This window comes from Saimiri boliviensis, chromosome 2 (assembly GCF_048565385.1).
Source record: "Saimiri boliviensis isolate mSaiBol1 chromosome 2, mSaiBol1.pri, whole genome shotgun sequence".
NCBI classification, from domain to species: domain Eukaryota; kingdom Metazoa; phylum Chordata; class Mammalia; order Primates; family Cebidae; genus Saimiri; species Saimiri boliviensis.
Window position 1 is genome coordinate 15,984,664 of NC_133450.1, and position 19,859 is coordinate 16,004,522.

Here is a 19,859-nt window from a genome sequence, read left to right on the forward strand (position 1 = left end):
CGCTGACTTGCTTTTTCTAGCTAAAATTCACCCTTTTCCTGAAGCATGAAACACACTGTTTCAGTGTGTAGGTCCCCCAGGGAAGCAGTGTTTTCTGGATTTGAAAATTTAACAGAAAAGCTCTCACAAACATTGTATTATTTTTACCTGTCTCTTGTGGGACTTTATTGAAGGCAACAAGAAGCAGCCAAAAACCCACCATCATTTTGAACTTTTCCTAACAATTTCTTGGTTTCAGACTTTTGGTGGACATTATCTGAGTCTCGGGATACAGCAGGCAGTAGTTTAACCAGCAATTTTGCTGCCACTTACCATGGGCTGCTAACAAGCTAGTTCCATCTTCATTGCCCTCTCCACTGTAGCTTTTCAGCTCTGCCTATTCAACAGTTTCGAGTCTGTCACATCACCCTCACTTCCACATTCCAAATTCCATTGGGATCCTTTAGGATTCAAGGAACAAAAATACCAGATTTATACTAAAATAATAAGGAAGCATATTTGGTTCATGTAACTGCAATATTTGAGACTCTCAGCATCTTTAGGATGCAGCTCCAGTGTTGAGTGATTCTGAGTTCTTCTTTCTCCCATGCATTGGCAATTTTATGTTAATAAAATGGCCACAGAGATTCCAGGCGTCTCATTCACATACCACAACATCCAGATTAGGGCCTTTGTCCCAGAGTCTAAGCAGGTTAGGTCACATGCCCACCACTGAACCAATCATTGTGGCTTTGATTGACTTATTTAGGTACTACGTGCTCCATTCCTAAAGCCAAGAACCACATAGGTCTGGAAGTCAGGCATTCCTAAAAAGAGGCAGCTCTGAAGTGTCAGCTGAAACATCATGAGATCTATCCATTTAGAATGGACACTTTATTTCTCAAAGGGTTACAGCCTGCAAGGTGGTCATTTTCATAGGCTGGGAAACATAGCCTCTGGTAGTAGCCAAAAGGCAGGCACTTTGAGGGAGGGGAGGGTGAAACAAGGATTTATGCTGAACAGTTGGCCAAGTATACATATTTAACAGTTTATAAGAGTAGCTATGAATATTCATGAAGGGTGTCCTAATGCATGTGTATTAATAAACACGCATGTTGCATGTTCACTTTGGGGTGGAGACTTAACATATAAATGCATTACAATTAGGTCTTGTATGTCAAAAGGTGAATCAGGGACACAGAGGCACTCAAGTGTGCAGCCTCTGCAAATCAGCCAGAACCAGCCCATGGTTGGTGATCTTTTATCAGGAGAAAGTTACCAAAATCAACCTCATGTCTAATCAAAGCTGTAGAGATGGCTTGTGGAACAGAGGGGCCAATCAGGCCGCATCTGGTGACTGGTGAGCTATAATTGTTTAAATATTTCTTATTTCGAGGCCAGTGATTGTTTAGCTGCTAGAGAAAAAGAAAAACCTTGTGGCAGGTAGAAAGTAGTTTATTCTTTAAGTACAGGAGGTACGTGACTTAACTATGCTTGACGTGGCCTTAGGTCTTGTTTATAATTTAGTATCTTATTGCCATAAAGAGTGCATTCTGTCAGTCTTATGATCTCTGTTTTAACATTAATACTGGTCAGTTTTGTCTAAATTGTAAAAGGGAGTGGGTACAATGAGGTGTGTACAAGATCCCATCCTACCACGGCTAGGAACTCAGTTTTTAAAGTTTCTCTGGGGTCCTCATGGCCATGAGGGGTCTTTTCAGTTAGTTGGGGGGCTTAGAAATTTAGGATTTTATTTTTAGTTCTCAGGAGGATACACAACATTTTGAAGGAAGCTCTACCTGTTGCACAAGAATCTGGGTCATTAACTGGGCTCCTACTAAGTCTTGCTCTGTGCCCCAAGAGATTCAGGGAGGCAGGAAAGGATTCAAGCGACCACTAAAAGCTAGGCAATATTACCATCACTGGTGACTGTTAAGTCAAAGAATGCCTTCATTTCCTTAACATCATGTAAACCTCCCCCATTCTGGTGTAAACCAAAAAGAAGACAATCCCATAATGCCTGAGATGGGATTTCCTACAGCCTGGTGGTGTGTGGGCTGGGAGGTGTAATTAAGCTGACAAAGAAAATGTCGCAATATTTTTTTGCAGCTGCTGATTCCATGAACAGATATTCATGCCATTGTGTAATCTGCAACAAAAGTCAGCGGATGAGCAGCTTACTAAAAATTTAGGGAAGGGATATCCTAAAAACATTTATCATGAGCAACAAATGATAGCTAGAAATCAATATGACGATTCTTGTTACTACTAATTTAAGATGAATAAAATGTCATTTGCTAATGTTTGTTCATACTGTTTTACTTCAGCAAATATAAAAACTTTGATAACGACTTTCCTAAAGGGAAACTCTTTCTTTTTAACCTTATTTTCCAATATAATCTTAAAGTTTTTCAACCAGGAATATAAATATCCCCAAGGGTTTTAGGAACTGAATTCTGAGGTTAGGACAAGCTAAAATTGCAGCATTATTAGTTTGTTTCATTAATTAACTTATTTATTTATCCAAAGACAATTATGATTACTAGTGAAAAGACCCTTAAAAAATTGTCCTTTCTGGGGATCAGAACAAGAATTGTCTTTAAATTTTCAATCAAGGTTTCCAAGTTAAATTATTTGTTAGTGTCAATAGTCTTGGAGGCAATACCAGCATTTTAGAGTAATTCTAAAAAGAACTTACAGTGAAATGCTGAGAACTGAAGTTAATATTTTTAATAGAATTGGTAAATCAAGTCATTGTAGAGTAAGGTTTCTTGCTTGTGTTAGATTTGAATTTCAATGAACACACATTTCCTAGATAATCAAATTTATATTTTTATTCTAGAGCTCACACTGAATGATAATATAGAGACCTCTCTAGCTCATCCCTCTATGGCTATGTACATGGTTTGATTTTTGAACACACCTAACTGCAAAATTATTTGAGGAGTCACAAACTATTTTTTAAATAAAAATCCACCAGCGCTTCATAAAGGGCTTCAGAAAATTACAGGCAGAAGTAAAGGAAATTACAGGACATTGTATTTTTAAGATATGCAAATGCTATTAAATTAGAACATGAGGGCATTATTGTTCTTTGTGGAGAACAGATCTAAACAATTCAAAATATTAGATGTAAGTTTTAAGTGCTGAGATCTAACAACAAATTAGAAATTAAAATTATACATATGTTGTTACATCTTGAATTTCATAAATAATTTCATAATAGTTGACAAAAGTGTCAACTGTGTATAACTTAAATGTTCTATTTATATCAAAGTTGGCCAGACTTTTCTAACATGGGTAAGATAACTATACAAAGACATATTTTTAATGCTATATCCACATTCCTGCAAGAATTATACAACTTAGCCTACGTTTTTTTTACAAATGGGCAGAACAATTTTAACCAACTTTTAAAAGTTTAGAAAGACATATGGAACTTAAGCCAAATGAAATGATCTGATGATTGCTGAGCTTTCCAGAGAGAAGAGAAGTGAATAGTGCAAAGGATATGTCAGCATTTTCCCCTTTCATTTCCAGTTCCTGGGAGATACGTGTTTCTTGGTTGAGAAACAATCATCCTGGGCTCCTCCGCTCTTGTGAGAGTGGCAACTAGTGGTGAACTATTAATACGAGATTCTGTACAGAACAAGATCATCACCTAGTGGCCACAAGCAGAACTCCCGCATGGCTTTTCCTGGCCAGCCAAAGTGATGTAGTAGGAACAGCATCTTTGGAGGAGAAAAGATGTATCTTAACTCCCACATCACTTCCCCCTCCCCAGATTCGATCCGTTTGTCATTGTCAGCTTATGTCTTCAAACTAGGTGCATTCAGCTAATGTAAGTAATAACACAAAGGTAACCATGCTGTGCTCCATCTTTAAGCTGTTTGAAATGTCAAAGAATAAAAGAAGATAGGGGTCAAATATATATATATATATATTTTGAATTTTTTTTTTTACTTGAGTCAAACCAGGTTTTTATACTATAGATGAAAACTAATTTAAAAATGTTTACTTTCCTTTTTCTTTCTTCTTTCTCAATTTCTTTCTTCTTTCCCTCCCTCCTTCCTTTCTTTCTTTCTTCTTTCTTTCTTTTTCTTCCTTTCTTTCCACAGAGCCTAGCTCTGTTGCCCAGCTGGCTGGAGTACAGTGGCACAATCTCAGCTCACTGCAACCTCTGCCTCCCATGTTCAAGTGATTCTCCTGCCTCAGCCTCCCCAGTAGCTGGGATTACAGGCATGTACCACCATACCTGGCTAAGTTTTATATTTTTAGTAGACATGGGGTTTCACCATGTTGGCCAGGCTAGTCTCAAACTCCTGACCTCAGGTGATCTACCCACCTCTGCCTCCCAAAGTGCTGGGATTACAGGCATGAGCCATCACTCCTGGCCCTACTTTCTTTTAAATTAAATTTCTATTATTTCTCCCCAAAGGTGTCTACCTAGTAGGTGTAAATAAAACTCAGTCAGAACTGGATTTCCAGTACAATAGTGTAAAGATGTAGTTAGAAGTTTTCTTACTATAATTCCCTTGGCAGACCCTTCTGGTTGGGGAAGAAAGACAGAAGGAGGGACAATTGGGAGAGAGAATCTTAAAAATGCCCCACCTAGATGCTGATTTTGCAAACAAGAAAATAAAAGCAATCTGATGGTGCAGTACTTCAGAAGTTAAGGGGGTGATGTGTGCTCTACTATTTGACATTAGAACACCTTAGAGGACATGCTGAAAGGGCCCAGGGATTTTTGTTTGTTTTTTTGTGAGATAGGGCAGGTTGTTTGTCAGTTATCTGTAAGCATATGTTCTTTCTGTGTGTCGGCAGCAGGAAGTCTTCTGATTCCATGGCTAAAGAAGTCTATCATTGCAAAAGCCTCCTTGGTTAGGGTGTTACACTAGCCATTGTGTTTCCATAGCAACCTATGGATAGGTTTATCCAGGACAGCACAGGGGCCCGCCCCATGCATGGCCAGAAGAATCATGACAGTGAGGATTGGACAAAAAGAAGCATAGGACAGGATAGACATGTTGTAAAAAGAATGTGTGTTCTGTATCACAAATTCTATTCTAAAATCGGTGCTAATTAAAAAGAAATAAATCAACAAAGTCCACAGAGTCCTTTGGTAAGTAATTATTTATTTGATCATCACATTAAATAATAGAAATCTAATGTCTTGGGGAGTCTTATTAGCTTAGTTTGAGACAGAAAAAGGAATAAATCAGGCTGCATCTACAGATTTGCTCAGGATGCTCTTGAGGAGATAATGTTACATAATTTGGGCCACATGAGTTGGTTCTTTTGGGTTTTTTTAAGTTTCTCTTCATCCATGAAGCCTCCCAGACTAGGTAGAGAAAATGGAAGTTTTAAAAACTTATAATCACTCCTTTTTCTGCCCTATCAGGTATTTATTTTCAGTTCATTCAATTAGAAAATAATATTCTGAATAAGAAAATAAAAAGTCAATAACTTTTAAACCAGTGATAATGGACATCAAGCTGCATATTGATGCCCACAGGGTATGTCTCCCCAGAATCATGAACTCCTAAGAACAGGCAGGCACTACTGAGAGTGGTTCACAGAAAAAGAAAGATGGAAGTCTTTAAAATACGTTAATGGATATATTTAACCACTTGGAGGAAGTAACTATAGCAGTGGTCTCCTATAGCCAGCTCCTGCCAGCTCACATTGCTACATTCCTACCCTAGTGTCACTCCAGGGATTCTCTGTCTCTTGGGTAGCTGTCCACTGATTTTAATAAAGATGAGAATAACTGATAATCACGAACATTAGACAAATGCACCACAGTTATATACAGTGTTTTCACATCTGCTTGTTAAAAGCAGGTATTATCACTGTCCCTGCATTTTGTAAAAATTGAGTATTGGGGAAAATCACAAAAATGTTGGGAGGTCAAACAGTTAGTAAGTGGGTGTTCTAATCTTCTAATCTAGGTCTTCTGACAATAAATTCCAGATAATCACAGCTAGAAGATCTTACCTTTTTCAGAAGTACTTTCGGTTTACTGGGGAACTCTAATAAAATAAACGTGAAAAGCCTTTAAAAATTAAACAATTAGCTCTCGAATGCTGAAATTTTAGATAATTTTAGATTACTGCTAGTGTTTTGTCTGAAATCATATGAGTATTCTCCCAACATGGATTCTCCGTGATAGGCTCTGGTAGGAAAGATAGGCTGGTAGAAGGCATGGGAAGCCTGGTTCATTTGGGAACTCATCTCACATCCTAAATCAATGTTTTGCTGGTAATCATTAAGTAGAACATTCTTATTAAGGGTGTCACAAATATGTATTTGCTACATCTCTTTGTATAACCAGCTGAGGAAAAGTCCTAATTGATTCTGTATTACAGATCACTTTAATTACTGTCTGTATGATTCATTGTATTTCCAGATATGTTAATTAAGGAAATAACTCTCCTTTTCCCCTTATCATGACCTAAACCTCAAGACTACACTTAACAATTTTCCATCCATATGTCTTTATCAAGCCTACAGAAAGAAATGGTAGAAATGAGCAAAAATGATCAGAAAGCGGGAGAAACAACTCTGGAGAGAAGTCAGCATTCCTGGGTTCCAGGCCTGGCTCCGCTTGCAACCAACTGTGTGATCTTGGACAATGAGTTAATCTCCACCTGAGTTTCCAGATGTGGGCAACACTGGTTTTGAATCTTTTACTTTTACAGATATTCAACTCACAGCCCGCCAATAATTTATCGGTAATTAATCAATCAGCCCAAACTATTTTCATTTTAATGAATCTTTAGTCTTTAAACATATGGGTGTCTCAGAGTGCCCAGAGGAAATCTTAATTAATTCTCTAAAAAGATTAGACCAGAAGAAGCAAAGAACAGAGAATGCTCACATGACCTCCAAGTAAGGTGGTTTTCTATTGTGTATGCACACCATCGTGGAAGACTTTCATGGATCATGGAGTCAGTTTGTGCACTCACTGATTTTTCAGTGTGTGTCTAGAAGTTAATGACTGAAAAAAAAAAAGATCTTTCTTGTTATCAATATTCTGTTTTTTAATGTGAGGGCATCAAATGTTATCAAGACATTTGCTCTCTGATTATTGTAGGGGAAGTAGAAAGACCAGGCAAGAAAAGGAAAGGAAAGGAAAAAGGAGACGGTTAGAAAACTCCTCAAAAATATTTTGGTGAAGAAAATGTTTACCAAGGGTCTACCTACAACGAGGCGATTTCCACAATGAGGATTCAAAAGAATATGTTATATCAAGACTCTCTTGGCCAGGCATGGTGGCTCACGCTGGTGATCCCATCACTTTGGGAGGCTGAGGTGGGATGATCACTTGAGGTCGGGAGTTCGATCGAGACCAGCCTGGGTGACATGGTGAAACCCCATTTCTAGTAAAAATACAAAAATTAGCTGGGAGTGGTGGCGGGGGATTGTGATCCCAGCTATTTAAGAGGCTGAGGCAGAAGAATTGCTTGAATCTGGGAGGTGGAGGCTGCAGTGAGCAAAAACAGCACCACTGCACACCTTCCTAGGTGACAGAGGGAGACTCTGACCCCTCCCCAAAAAAGAAAAATGAAATAGAAACTCCCAAAATATTCTAAGATTTTAAGTCCAAAAGGAAGCCTCTGAATGTAAGATGTAATAGAACTAGTTATTTGTCTATTCATTAAACTTCTGGTAATTTCAACTATGTTATACCCAGCTATAAAAGGAAATCAAAACAAAACTCAGAGCCTACTTACTTTAACTTTATATAGAAATCATTAAGCTCAGTGACTAGGTTTTTGGACTAATGCAAACTTCATGAGGCTTCATGAGACCATTTCTTTCATAGCCCCAGTACTTAGCTCGAAACCTAGTTTATGGAATGGGTTCAATAAATATTTGTTAATGAAGCCAAGTGATTAGATAAACAAAGTGTAGTATAACCATGCAACAGAATACTAACAGGCCATAAAAAGAAATGAAATGTTGATACATTCTATACATGGATAAAACTTGCAATCATTATACTAAGTGAAATAAGTCACAGTAGGCCACATATTGCATATTTCTGTTTATATGAAATGTTCAGAATATGAAAATCCTAGAGACAAAAAGTAAATTAATAAGTAGCATGGACAGGAGAACAGGGAGTGACTGCTAAGGGTGTAAGATTTCTTTGATGGGTGATGAAAATTTTCTGAGTGTAGTGACGGTTGCCCGTCTCTGTGAATACACTAAACATCACTGAATTGTACATATTACACAGTTGAATTTTAAGTTATGTAAATTTTGTGTCAATAAAGCAGTTCTTTTATACAAGATAAAAAAATAAAGATTTGTTAATGAATGAGGAGATTAGAAGCAGTATTCAGTAGCTGGGGTTGTTGAAGAGCAGTACACAAAATTAGTAGAACTGATGGCTGATACCCTGGAAAACAAAGCAAGAGTGAGAAAAATCATAAAACCCAGACACAAAGGCCACCGCTTTGAAGAAACAGTCCTACATACCTTACTGACTCTAAGCGATTATAGCACAGATACAAAAACAATTGCCATGAACAATAATGACCCTGAGTCATTAGGAAAGTTTTGAACTTCGTTTAATATACCTCATTTGATACAACTCAGGGAGGGAGCTGTACAATGTACTTTTAAGATATTATATTGGACAGGATTAAAATATCACTCTGAGAACGCTTAGTCTCCTCTCATGCTAGATTTCCTTTTCAAAATGTGACTTGATGGTATAATAATGTATACCTTAAACCTCCATTCCCTTCAAAAGATCCTTGGTTCTATTCCAGGACCTCTAATTCCAAAGTATCTTTTGTAGACCCAGAAAGTATGCGTTTTCTTTGTCTTTGTGATGTATTATACCTCCCAGTACAGAATTTTAATATATTCCACATATCATATCTTCCTGTTTCAGTTACAAAACAGTACAGAATTGGATCAGCAACACAATTCAAACTTGTTAATGCGACCGTGATTCTATACATTGTGTAAGTTTGCTTCCCAGACTTGCTGTGGTCATTGAAGTTCACATCATGCTCTAAAATGCAGCGAATCAGCAACATCACATGAAAGGGAGTAAAGCATAAGACAAAAGTCACTGTGATGCTGAGAAGTAGTTTTATGATTCTCTTCTTTTCCTTGTTTTCTGTGGCTTTATTATGCCGCACAGCTTGGTAGACTTTCTGGTTGCAGATCAGGATGGTGACCAAAGGTATTGCATAGCCTGTACACGTTCTGAACAAGCTGAGGTTGATTTGCCATTTCTCTAAAGGGTATTTGTCATAGCATAAAGTAAAATTAGACTTTTTGGTGTCGCAATATTCAACACTTGTTTCATCTTCCCACAACACGACAGCATTGAAAATGGTTTCCAATACCCAGATGGAAAGGCTGACCATGAGTGCAAATCTTCTTGTCCTTAGAAAAAAAAACTTCAAAGGGTAGACAACAGCCAAATACCGATCAACGGCAATGCAGGTGAGGAATGCTGTGCTGCTGTAAAAGTTCATGTATGTGAAGAAAGCACTTCCTTTGCACAAGGCAGGAGAGAAAGTCCAGTTGTCATTATTCCAAGTATAATCAATCCATAAAGGGAGAGTTAATGCATAGAGCAAATCTGATAGTGACAAACTGAAGAGGTAAATTCCTAGTTCACTTTCCTTCTTTGCTTGCAGGAAAGACACACATAGAGATCCAATATTGGCCGGAATGCTGACTATAATCACAAAGATGTAAACAATAGGAAACAAATAGTGATCCAGGTCATGCTGTTCTTCAATGCATGTGCTGTTCATGTTTTTCTTTTTAAGGTAGCAATTATATTAGTTCTTAGAAGGTAAACAGAAAAGTAAGTCTTGTCTTGTTGTAGTTTGTTTTGAACATCAAATTCTCTTTTACTATTTTTTTTTCAATTTTTCTTTGTTGTTTAAAGTTCTAATTAATTCATCAATGCTTTTAAAGGGTGGATGTAGATCAATTTCTACACAAGTACCAGCAGTCAGAAGTCAAAATCCAGGCTCCTGACAGTTGGCTAAAGGGATCAACTGAATTTATTGAACAGAAGTCCACATGTTCATTATCATAGAACACTGACAAAACCCACAAGGATCAACTAGGGTATTTGTAAGTGTGCATGGAGAGTTGTCTGCAATTTGTTTTTCTGCATAAATCTCACAGTCGATTGGTAGAAACATGAATATATAAGGCTTTGTTTTCATAGAGATTGGTATTTCCTTCTAAAATTCCTTTCTTTCTGTAATGAAAGATGAATTAAAATAGTTTAGATGTTTAAGATACATAACTTCATTACAATAATGATTTTGAAACAATCCCTTTTGTTTCATTTATGGAGATACTGAAAATGCATTAAGTTACAGAGAAGGTGTTTAAAATGGGAAAATTGTCTGATTGACTTCAGTAAATAAAATCAAGCCAAGATATTTTACTTATTTCAAATAAGAATTACCTGAGGTATACTGGATTTCAGTGAATTTTATTTCTCAATGGGCATGACCTAAGAACATAAAACTCAAGTTAGAAAGCCGTTTTAGCCGCTAAAGATTTCGTTATTTGTCTGTGATTGGTAAATACTTTTCAGTGTGTGATCAACTGTATGGTTATATGATTTCAAATTTCTAATTTCATATGCAATCTAGGTATATGGCACTTTCAAAAATCACCTTATTATTCAAAGAAATAGTATAATAGAAATACAAGAAAGTTGTGGAATTTTAAAATGTAGCAGTTTGTTAAACCTTAGCATATAATTAGACAACCCTACCTCTGTTAATCTTTTTGTTTCCTTTGTAGGCTAATACACTTTATCTTTCTTATACTTTTATGAATGAGAGGACAGAATGTTCTCAATTCTGAGTAAAATCTTAGAATCATTAATTTCCACCTTTATGCCTGATAGTTTATTAGGCATCTTTTAAAAGCTATGATGTAATAGATTAACACAAGAGTAAAGGTTCCATCCTTCTCTCCATACTGGAGTAGAGAAATACGTTGTCTATATCCCCTTGCTAGTGAGTTCTACTGGTGGTTTAGATGATTTACCTGGTGAATACCTTCACAGAAAGCTTTGTAGAAACACTATTCAGGGCACCAAAATCACTCCCTTCCAACTGTTGAGTCCTGAGCACAAAAAGACCTGCCAGCACAAGTCACAAGAATTCTACTAGAAGAGTAAAACATATGGGAGAATATATTTCACTCTTAAACAGAATACTAAAACTTCTGAAACCTTTTAGCTTTATCAACCTAAAAAATAGGAGTAAGATGTGAAAAACAGCCTTTTAAATAAATAGGGAGACTTCCAAAGGGGGAAAAAATTTGCGATGGAACAAAGTAGGTGGGAGCTGCTATCAGGGAGGTGAGTGAGCACTGAAGCTCTGGATGGCCTGAAGACATATGTAGATCTGGAGGAACTAACCGGGGATCAGAGAAACCAGAGACAAAGCTTGGGCCTGTGCAGGTAGGAAGGGGTCCTTGATCATTCCAAACACATGGGATCCAGGAACCTCTGCTGTCAGGAAAAGGGTGAACTAGAAAATAAACAAAATAAAATAACAAACTGCACAGACATTTGCTGACAGTAGAGAAAAGATGGCAATTTCCCTGCCTCTGCTTGGTTTCTGTGAGGAGTTATAATAAAAAATTCTACCCTAAGTAGTTGTGGTCTGTGGGGTCCTCACTTGCAAAGTGGGTCTGGGTCTACGTTGTTAGTTTGGTCCTGCAAACTTCAGGCCAACCTACATGCTCAACTTCATTAGTCATTAGAGGAATTCAAACTAAGATTAAAATGATATGCCACTACACACCCAACAGAATAAATAAAATAAAAATAAGACAACATATCAAGTGTTAGTGAGGAAATAGAACACCTTGACTCATACGTTGTTGATTAAAAAACTATTTGGCACTTATGCATACCATATGATCCAGCAATTCCACCTCGAGGTATCTGTTCAACATAAATGAACACAAAAGTTAACCAAAAGACAGGTACTAGAATTAGAATGTTCACGGTAGCACTATTTGTAATATCCCCTAACTAGAATGTCCACTAGCAGTATAATAGATGAGTAAATTGGGATATAGTAACACCATTGAAGTCTATACCTCAATGAAAATAAATAAATTATTGCTACACACAATCACATAGTTGTAGATCACAAATATAATGCTGAGTGATAGATAAATGCAAAAAAAGTATGTATTATTTGATACAAATCAGGCAAAGTTAATCTATGCTGTTAGGAGTCTGAGCAGTGGTCACCTTGGGGAAGGTCTGGGTACTGCTGGAACAGGGCATGAGGAAGACTTTTGAAATTTAGTAATGTTCTATTTCTTGATAGGGGTGACTGCTTTCATGAGCATGCTCAGTTTGTAGAAATGTATCAAGCTGTACACTTAGGATATGTGCATTTTGCTGCACGTGTATTGTATTGCAATGAAAACATTAAAGAGTGGAATCAAAAGGCTGTGTGAGATGGCATGTAGAGCATCTTGACAAACGTGTTTTACCTGCAGATGGAACACATATGCCTTCCTAAGAAATTTTATTTTATTTCTATCCTCATATATGCAATGTAATTGAGAGAAACAAAATAATAAATAATTTACATAGTTATGAAAATATATTCACCAAAAATAAAGGTTGACTATATATGAAAAAATAAGTTCTAGGATCCTGGAAGAAGTAGACACAGATCTTCCCTTGAGCAAGGTCTCTTAACTCAGGCCTCAAAGAATCCTACAGATAGAGTTCTAACAAATATGACCTTGTTCACACATACACACAGAAATAAGCCACTATGTGTGAGATTGAGCAGAAACAACAAAGAAGGATACTAGATCTGCAAAAACTTTAGAGATAAAATTAATACGTATATAACACAAAACAGATATGTTCAATATGTTTAAAGAAACAAAAGAAGGGATTTAAACACATGAGTAAGGAGGAAGAGATTATTAAAAAAAGATGGCATATTTTTTAGAAAGATTGAAAAAATTTCTAAAAATAAAAAATAGAATCTAAATTTAAAAATCAACACAGGTACTAACTAACTGATTAGATCCAGCTGAAGAGAAAATTAGTATATTGCAAGATAGAGATAAAGAAATAACACAAAATTATCAGCATGTTAAGGACATGAAAAGATATCAAAAAGACAGAGAGTAAGGTGGAAAGGACGGCATATGCATAATTGGAATTCCATAAAGACTGAAAAGAGAGGATGTTGAAAGGGCGATATTCACAAAGACGATGAACTTTCTAGAATTGATGAAGGGATACTGAGGATAGATGAAGAATCCTCATGGATTCATTCCTCATGGATCTTCAATCCTCATAGTATCTTCAGGTTTATGAAGCCTAAACAAATCCCAGATAGGATTAAAAACACACAAAAATGAAAACCTATACTTAGGCACATTGCGAAAATATTGCAGTTTACCAAAGACTAAGATAAAAAGAGCCAGAGAGATAAGATGGAATATGACTACCTATGAAGGATGAAATTTAGATGGACAAAGGACTTCTCAACAGTGAGAACAGACAGCAGAAGATTAAACGTTCCCAACTTTCTAAGAAAATATATGTCATCCTATAATTGCACACTCAACAGAACTAAATTTCAAGGACCAGAGCAAGAATTAGGACATTTTCAGATAGACTACCACTGAGAACATTTCTATCTAAAATCCCCACTAAAGAAACTTTTAAAGGATATAGTTGATGTAGGAAAAGGACACTAGAATAACATGTGAGATGAAGGAAGGATTGAATCAGCCCCCTGTGGATGGGATTCTGACGCATACACAACACATCCAACTCTAGCTTCATGTGTCTTGGGGAGGACACGCGAACCATGAAAAAATCCTCCCTTAAGACCAGGACTGAGAGAAAATTGGGTAATGGGCAGTGTGTACCTCTTCCTCCCTTGTCCATGTTCCTTCAATAAATATGCATCATTTTCTTTTAAAATGGTATGATAGATTAAATGAAAAAAAGGATTTTTAGAAAGGTTTATAAAGTTTTCAACAGAATACATCTCTCTAGCTGTAAAAGCATTTCCTGCCTTGACTTAACCGCAAGACAGCATGGGTTGATGAAGCAGACAGAGGGCCCTCTTCTCCGTAGTGATGCAGAGGCAATTCAGACTTGTGGTTATGAGCGTGGGCTGTGAAGACAGTTCGAAAGCCTCTCCATGGGTTCTGGGCCCATTGTGTGTCTTTACCTTCTAAGTTCCAGTTTTCACATGTGTAAGTTAGTATCCACTTTGTACGATTGTTGTGAGGGCTAAATGAAATGACATATGAACAAAGTACTAGCACATGAGAGGCATTCACTGTACATGAGCTGGTAATATTGTTTTAATGCCATTGATAGTCTGCAGCCAATCTTGGTGCTGTCCCCCAAATTTCCTGAAAAGAAATCACCTTTGGCCATCTAGCCAGAGCATAGCAGAAAAGCTAGAGGTGCTCGGAGTATAATTTGTATGGTAACACTTCACATATAATACCAAGTTCTGCAGATAATAGTCGTTTGTTTAATTTGGATGGTCTGATATTTTAATGGAATACTGTATGTAATTCCTATTATAGTATTCATATATCTTTTCAGATATTATTTTGGTTCCTTTAATCAAATTTTGAGAAAATTGTTTTTAGAACCAGCATTGAGAAATTTAGGTGAGTTTTTAATTTTAAAATTTTTACCAAATGTCAAAAAAGATAATTTACAGAATACTAAAGTATATCTATTCTTGACCAGCTCTAAAAACAGTACAAGTCATTGATGAAGATGACCAAAAGTAAAATATTTTCCTACAGCGTTATAGAAAATGCTTGTTTTCATTTATCAGTTTAACAGTTACTTATTAAGACTCTACTGTATTTCAGGCACTGTGATAGTCACTTTTTAACCAGTAATTATTACTTGGCATTTATTAATACTGGAAATATTCTTTCTTAACACCACATTTTTTTCTGACAGATATCGAAAGTATTACTGGACCATTGTACAGATGAGGGATTGGTGCCAGATAGCTCTAAAGCCAGGAGCTGTTAGGCTTCTTCCCAAATACTGAACGAAGTTTGTCAAAGCACTGTTTCCTGAAAAGAAAATAAAGCATAAAGAACCCCCTTTTTCTATATTTATTGTTTTACCTAGTTTTAAATTTAAATTTTGGCCCTTTACCACTGCTCAAAGTAGAAGAAACCATGTGTCTTCCTCATTTCTTTCTCTCTTACAATGCTTTGCATCACTACATTTATACAGCCTAAACCAGGTAGAATGTTGCGAACATCGCTGACAATTATGCCAAGGCATGTTATCTACTTTAAAATCTTACGTTATTTTTTAATCTTATACTTACTCGTGTTTCTTCGGGTGATGTGTTTGTTGACCGAGGAGGTTGATAAATCTGTGCCGGCATCAAGTCAAGAAGAGAAACCAGCACTGCTGAGGGGACAGGAAATTGCACTCATATTTCACCACAGACCAATGAGGAAGCAGCATCTCAATGAGAAGGACGTGCGTTATCCAAATTTGCACAAAAATGTCTTCTAAATACTTTTAAAGATGGTTTCTTTTTTTGGTATTTACTGTACTGTAATTTTTATAACTCACTTATCTCATTGTATCTTAATTACAAGGGTATACTGATATGATATGCCCTTTGCTTAATAGAATATATGTTAGATATTTTTATTCATTCATTCATTCATTCATTCATTTATTCATTCACTCATTCAATCATTCATTAACTCATCATGCTTTATATTCTTAGGGAGTGTGCTTGGAGATGTGTAGGAACTGGCTATCAACCAAAAGGAGTTTTTTTTACCTAGAAAAAGAGAAAGACATGTTTAATAATAATTGTAGTGCAATGGCAAAATGAAGTACTTCAAGAGTGGTACAGATAAAATAGAATGAGCCATTTGGATGTACAAGATAGGGGAGGATATTGTAGATAGATTCAGTGTGATAAAGTTTCTGGGAAAAAAATTTTTTTTTTTAGGGACTACTGGGATTGGATATACAGTATTTGATTGTAGAACTATTTCTCCTTTGAGTCTCCTCTTGGAATAGAATACAGAGATGGCTAAAGCCAGTTGAATTAACTGGCTGAGACAACAAAATAATTTTAGAAAACTTGAATATTTTATTTGAGAAAGACTTACATTGTTAGTATAAGAACTCATCTACTTTAGCAAGTTAAAATTAAAGCCAAATCTATAAGAGGTTTAATATGAAGTGAAATTCGCTTCTATAACTTTCTTACTATTGATATATAAAAAAGTCAGAGATATCACTTTGAAGAACAGAATTGATTTGGGATAAAGACATTTAACCTAATTTTGACGATTGTAATCAGGACATTTTGAGTCTGTATTTGTAAAAGGACATTAAGGGTTGTTGTTGGTGGCTTTTTTTTTTTTTTTTTTTTTTTTTTTTTTTCCTCCCTACCCAGAGATGGAAAAGATGAGCCTGGCTTTTCATATTAAAGTTCTTCAGGGTATATGAGGAATGTAGAGATTTTCAATACTTCCTTTGCAGGTCTTTCTTTGAGAATAATAAAACTAATACCTTACATTTATAAAGTACATGAGTGTTTATAAAGTAATTTAGCATATAGTAAATCATAAATTAGAATATACTGTTACTAAAATAAAAATTAAATGTAAAGTAAAAAATTAATAATAAATGTCCCGAACTTTTACACAAATAAGAGTAATGATTTCAGTTTACTCGTGACTCTAATTCATAATTTTCACTTTTGCTTGGTTTCGCACATCCTCTTATCTGTAGTTTCTATACATGATATTTCTCTTTTTAAGTTCAGGGATACAAGTGCATTGTTATGTAGGTATTTCATAACTTTCATGATCTCTTATTTTATCTGAATAGGCTAAACTTCTGCTTTTAGGGAAAGGGTATTTTCTTATCCATATCAAATATTTATGTATTTTGCTTTTCCAAAAAAAGTATGTGGTTAAGAAACATAAGAAACACAAACTTTCGCTTCTCCTGATCAAACAGGAGAAAAAGCTGCAGTTGACCTATACTAAAACCTTGCCAACTCTACACAAAAAGAAATTTACCAGCTTTTAAGAAATTTGCTTCTTGATGCAGAAAATATGGCAGTACTGTATTTTCAACTATAGGGCTATTACAATGAATGGTTAGAAATTTTAGACCACTGAGTCACTGTGACATTTTAACAACGTAACGATGAGATAAAGACAATTAGTAGTTATTCAGAACGCTGCCTTAAGCGGGTAGGCATTTCTGACCAATTATTTGGTTTTCTGTGGTCACAAACTGGGGACCCAACACTGGCCAGTTGGGCTACCCATGGGGTAATGGGGAAGAGATTGTGGATCTACCCGGTTCCAACTTCTCCATGGGGTAGACAGTGCAAGAGTGTGTTCTACTGATGAAGGGGTCCTTTGTGAGGCCACACTATTTGCTAAGTGTAATTTCACTAGCTAAAGCAGCAACCAAATGTGGCAGGGTAAGATTTTGAAATAATGCTATGTTTTCCCAGCCACATTTCTTTTCACTCTAGCCCTACCCTTACACAATCAGTGAACCATTTTGCATTTATTACCTCAAGGAAATTTCTGGCACAAAGCAGGGGGAAAAAAAAGAAGACAATGTGAGTTTTGAGTTTCAAAAGATTTAGGGAACAGCAGGGGGAAAAAAAAGAAGACAATGTGAGTTTTGAGTTTCAAAAGATTTAGGGAATTCAAGGCCATGGAAAACACGGAGGCACAGACACTACGCTTGGGAGAATATCTGTTGAAATAAAGTAAAGCTTCCCAGCCCCCAAAACAAAAAGATTGTCCTGCTTGATAGGGGTTGGGCTTACCGTTGCGAGAGAGGAAGTATGTACAAGAGCTTAGATGTGGTGAGCACTTGAGAAAGGGGCCCTGCATCCTGATTGCTGTACTCTCTTCCAAGCCAGTCCTGAGGTAGGGGTGGTTGAGAAATACCCCAGATGACTTGTGTGATCTGGGGAGGAGAATGAACCTGTGCCTCATTTTCAAAAAGAGATGCAGGAGGTATGTACCTGAGAGGGCTGAGACAACCTCACTGTTGTAGTTGGGGTATGGTTTGTTTGTCTTCACAAAGCTGGTGTTGAAATTTGATACCCAGTGTGGCAGTAGTGGGAGGTAGGGCCTAGTGGGAGATGTTTGGGCAATAGGGGTGGATCCTTCCTTAATGACTTGGTGTGCTCTGAGGTAGTGAGTTCTCTCTCTGGATTAGTTCTCCCAGGAGTGGATTAGATCTAGAGAGAGTGGGCTGTTATAAGAGCCTGGATACCTCTCTGGTTTCCCCTTTTTGCATGTATCCACTTCCCCTTGGACTTTCTCTGCCATGCTGTAGTGCAGCATGAGAGCTTTTGCCAGAAGCCTGGGCCACACCCTTGAATTTCTTGGCCTACAGAATCATGAGCTAAACAAACCTCTTTTCTTTATAAATTATCCAATCTCAGGTATTCTTTTACAGCAACACAAAATGAACTAAGACACTTATCAAGTCCCTCTGTGCCCATACAGCACAGGTAGAGTAGAATGATTTCTGGATGCCATGAGGGCCACAAAGAAATGATGGGAAGCTTCAGCCCACCTCACAGCACTTTCAGTGGCCCAGTGCAGCACTTTGTCATCACTGATAAGGAACAACTCAGGTTAATATTACATGGGCTAACTACCAAAGACCAGAAGGGAAAGAGGGTGTCTCAGGAGATGCTAGCATTGATACAGGCAGTTCTGAGAACCAAGGGTCAAGCTACCCTCCAGCTCTGGCAATGTGAAAAGTCCCTGAATCTGAGATGGTGTTATAAGCTGAATTGTGTCCTTCCCCAAAACTCATATGCTGAGGTCCTAATCCCCAATATGTCAGAATGTGCCTGCATTTGGATATAGGGCCTTCAGGGGTGATTAAATTAAAATAAAGCCGCAAGGAAAGGGCCTAATCGAATCTGACTGGTGTCCTTATAGGAAGAGGAAATTTGGTAGCCTAGAAAGATATGGAGAAGTTCCTAGACACATACAAATTGCTAAGACTGAAACATTAAACACACACACACACACACACACACACACACACACACACACACACACAGAAAATCTGAAGAGACCAATAACAAATAAGGAAATGTTATCAGTAATAAAAAGTCTACTACCAAAGGAAAGCCCAGGACCTAAAGTCTTTACTGCTGAATTCTACCAAACATTTAAAGAAGTCATACCAATTCTTCTCAAACTCTTCCAAAAAATTTGGAAAAGTGGGAATACTCCCCAATTTATTTTATGAGGCCCCCATTATCTGGATACCAAAACCAGAAAGAACACTACAAAACAAAAAATTACACGGTAATGTCCTGATGAATATAAGACACAAAAATCCTCAACAAAATACTAGCAAAGTGAATTCAACAGCACATAAACAGGATCGTTCACCATACATCATTTTAACAGAATGGACAAAAGCCATTTGATGTCTCAATAGATGCATAAAAAGCATTTGACAAAACTTAACATCCTTTTATAATAACCGTCAATAAATTAGGTGTAGAAGGAATGTACCTCAACATAAAGGTCATATATGACAAACCCATGGCTCACATCATACTAAATAGTGAAAGTTAAAAACTTTCCCTCTAGGATCAGAAACAGGGCAGAATGCTTTCTCTTGCCATTTTTATTTAATATAGTACTGGAAGTCCTAGCTAGAGCAATTAGGTAAGAGAAAGAAATAGAAGATATCCTAATTAAAAAGGAAGAAGTTAAATTGTTCCTATTTGCAAATGACACAATTTTATATATAAGAAACCATAAAGGCTCTACCAAAAAACATTAGAACAAAT

The 19,859-nt window shown here is 36.7% G+C and overlaps 1 protein-coding gene across 7 annotated transcripts; it reads right to left on the reverse strand.

Annotated features, from left to right (window-relative positions):
- Window positions 1–4,642: 4,642 nt before the first annotated feature.
- On the reverse strand, window positions 4,643–15,440 carry GPR65 (G protein-coupled receptor 65). 7 transcript variants are annotated; one of them, XM_074392867.1, is made up of 4 exons: window positions 15,357–15,440; window positions 11,908–11,938; window positions 10,439–10,486; window positions 4,643–10,225 (listed from the first exon to the last, which is right to left on the reverse strand). In XM_074392867.1, exon 4 carries the CDS (start codon window positions 9,765–9,767, stop codon window positions 8,754–8,756), a length of 1,014 nt encoding a protein of 337 aa, XP_074248968.1. In that variant the 5' UTR covers window positions 9,768–10,225; window positions 10,439–10,486; window positions 11,908–11,938; window positions 15,357–15,440; the 3' UTR covers window positions 4,643–8,753. The 7 variants fall into 7 exon arrangements, with proteins under 7 accessions (XP_074248968.1, XP_074248966.1, XP_074248967.1 ...); XM_074392865.1 differs by having other exon boundaries at window positions 10,439–11,125; XM_074392866.1 differs by having other exon boundaries at window positions 10,439–11,149.
- Between the last annotated feature and the right edge of the window lie 4,419 nt (window positions 15,441–19,859).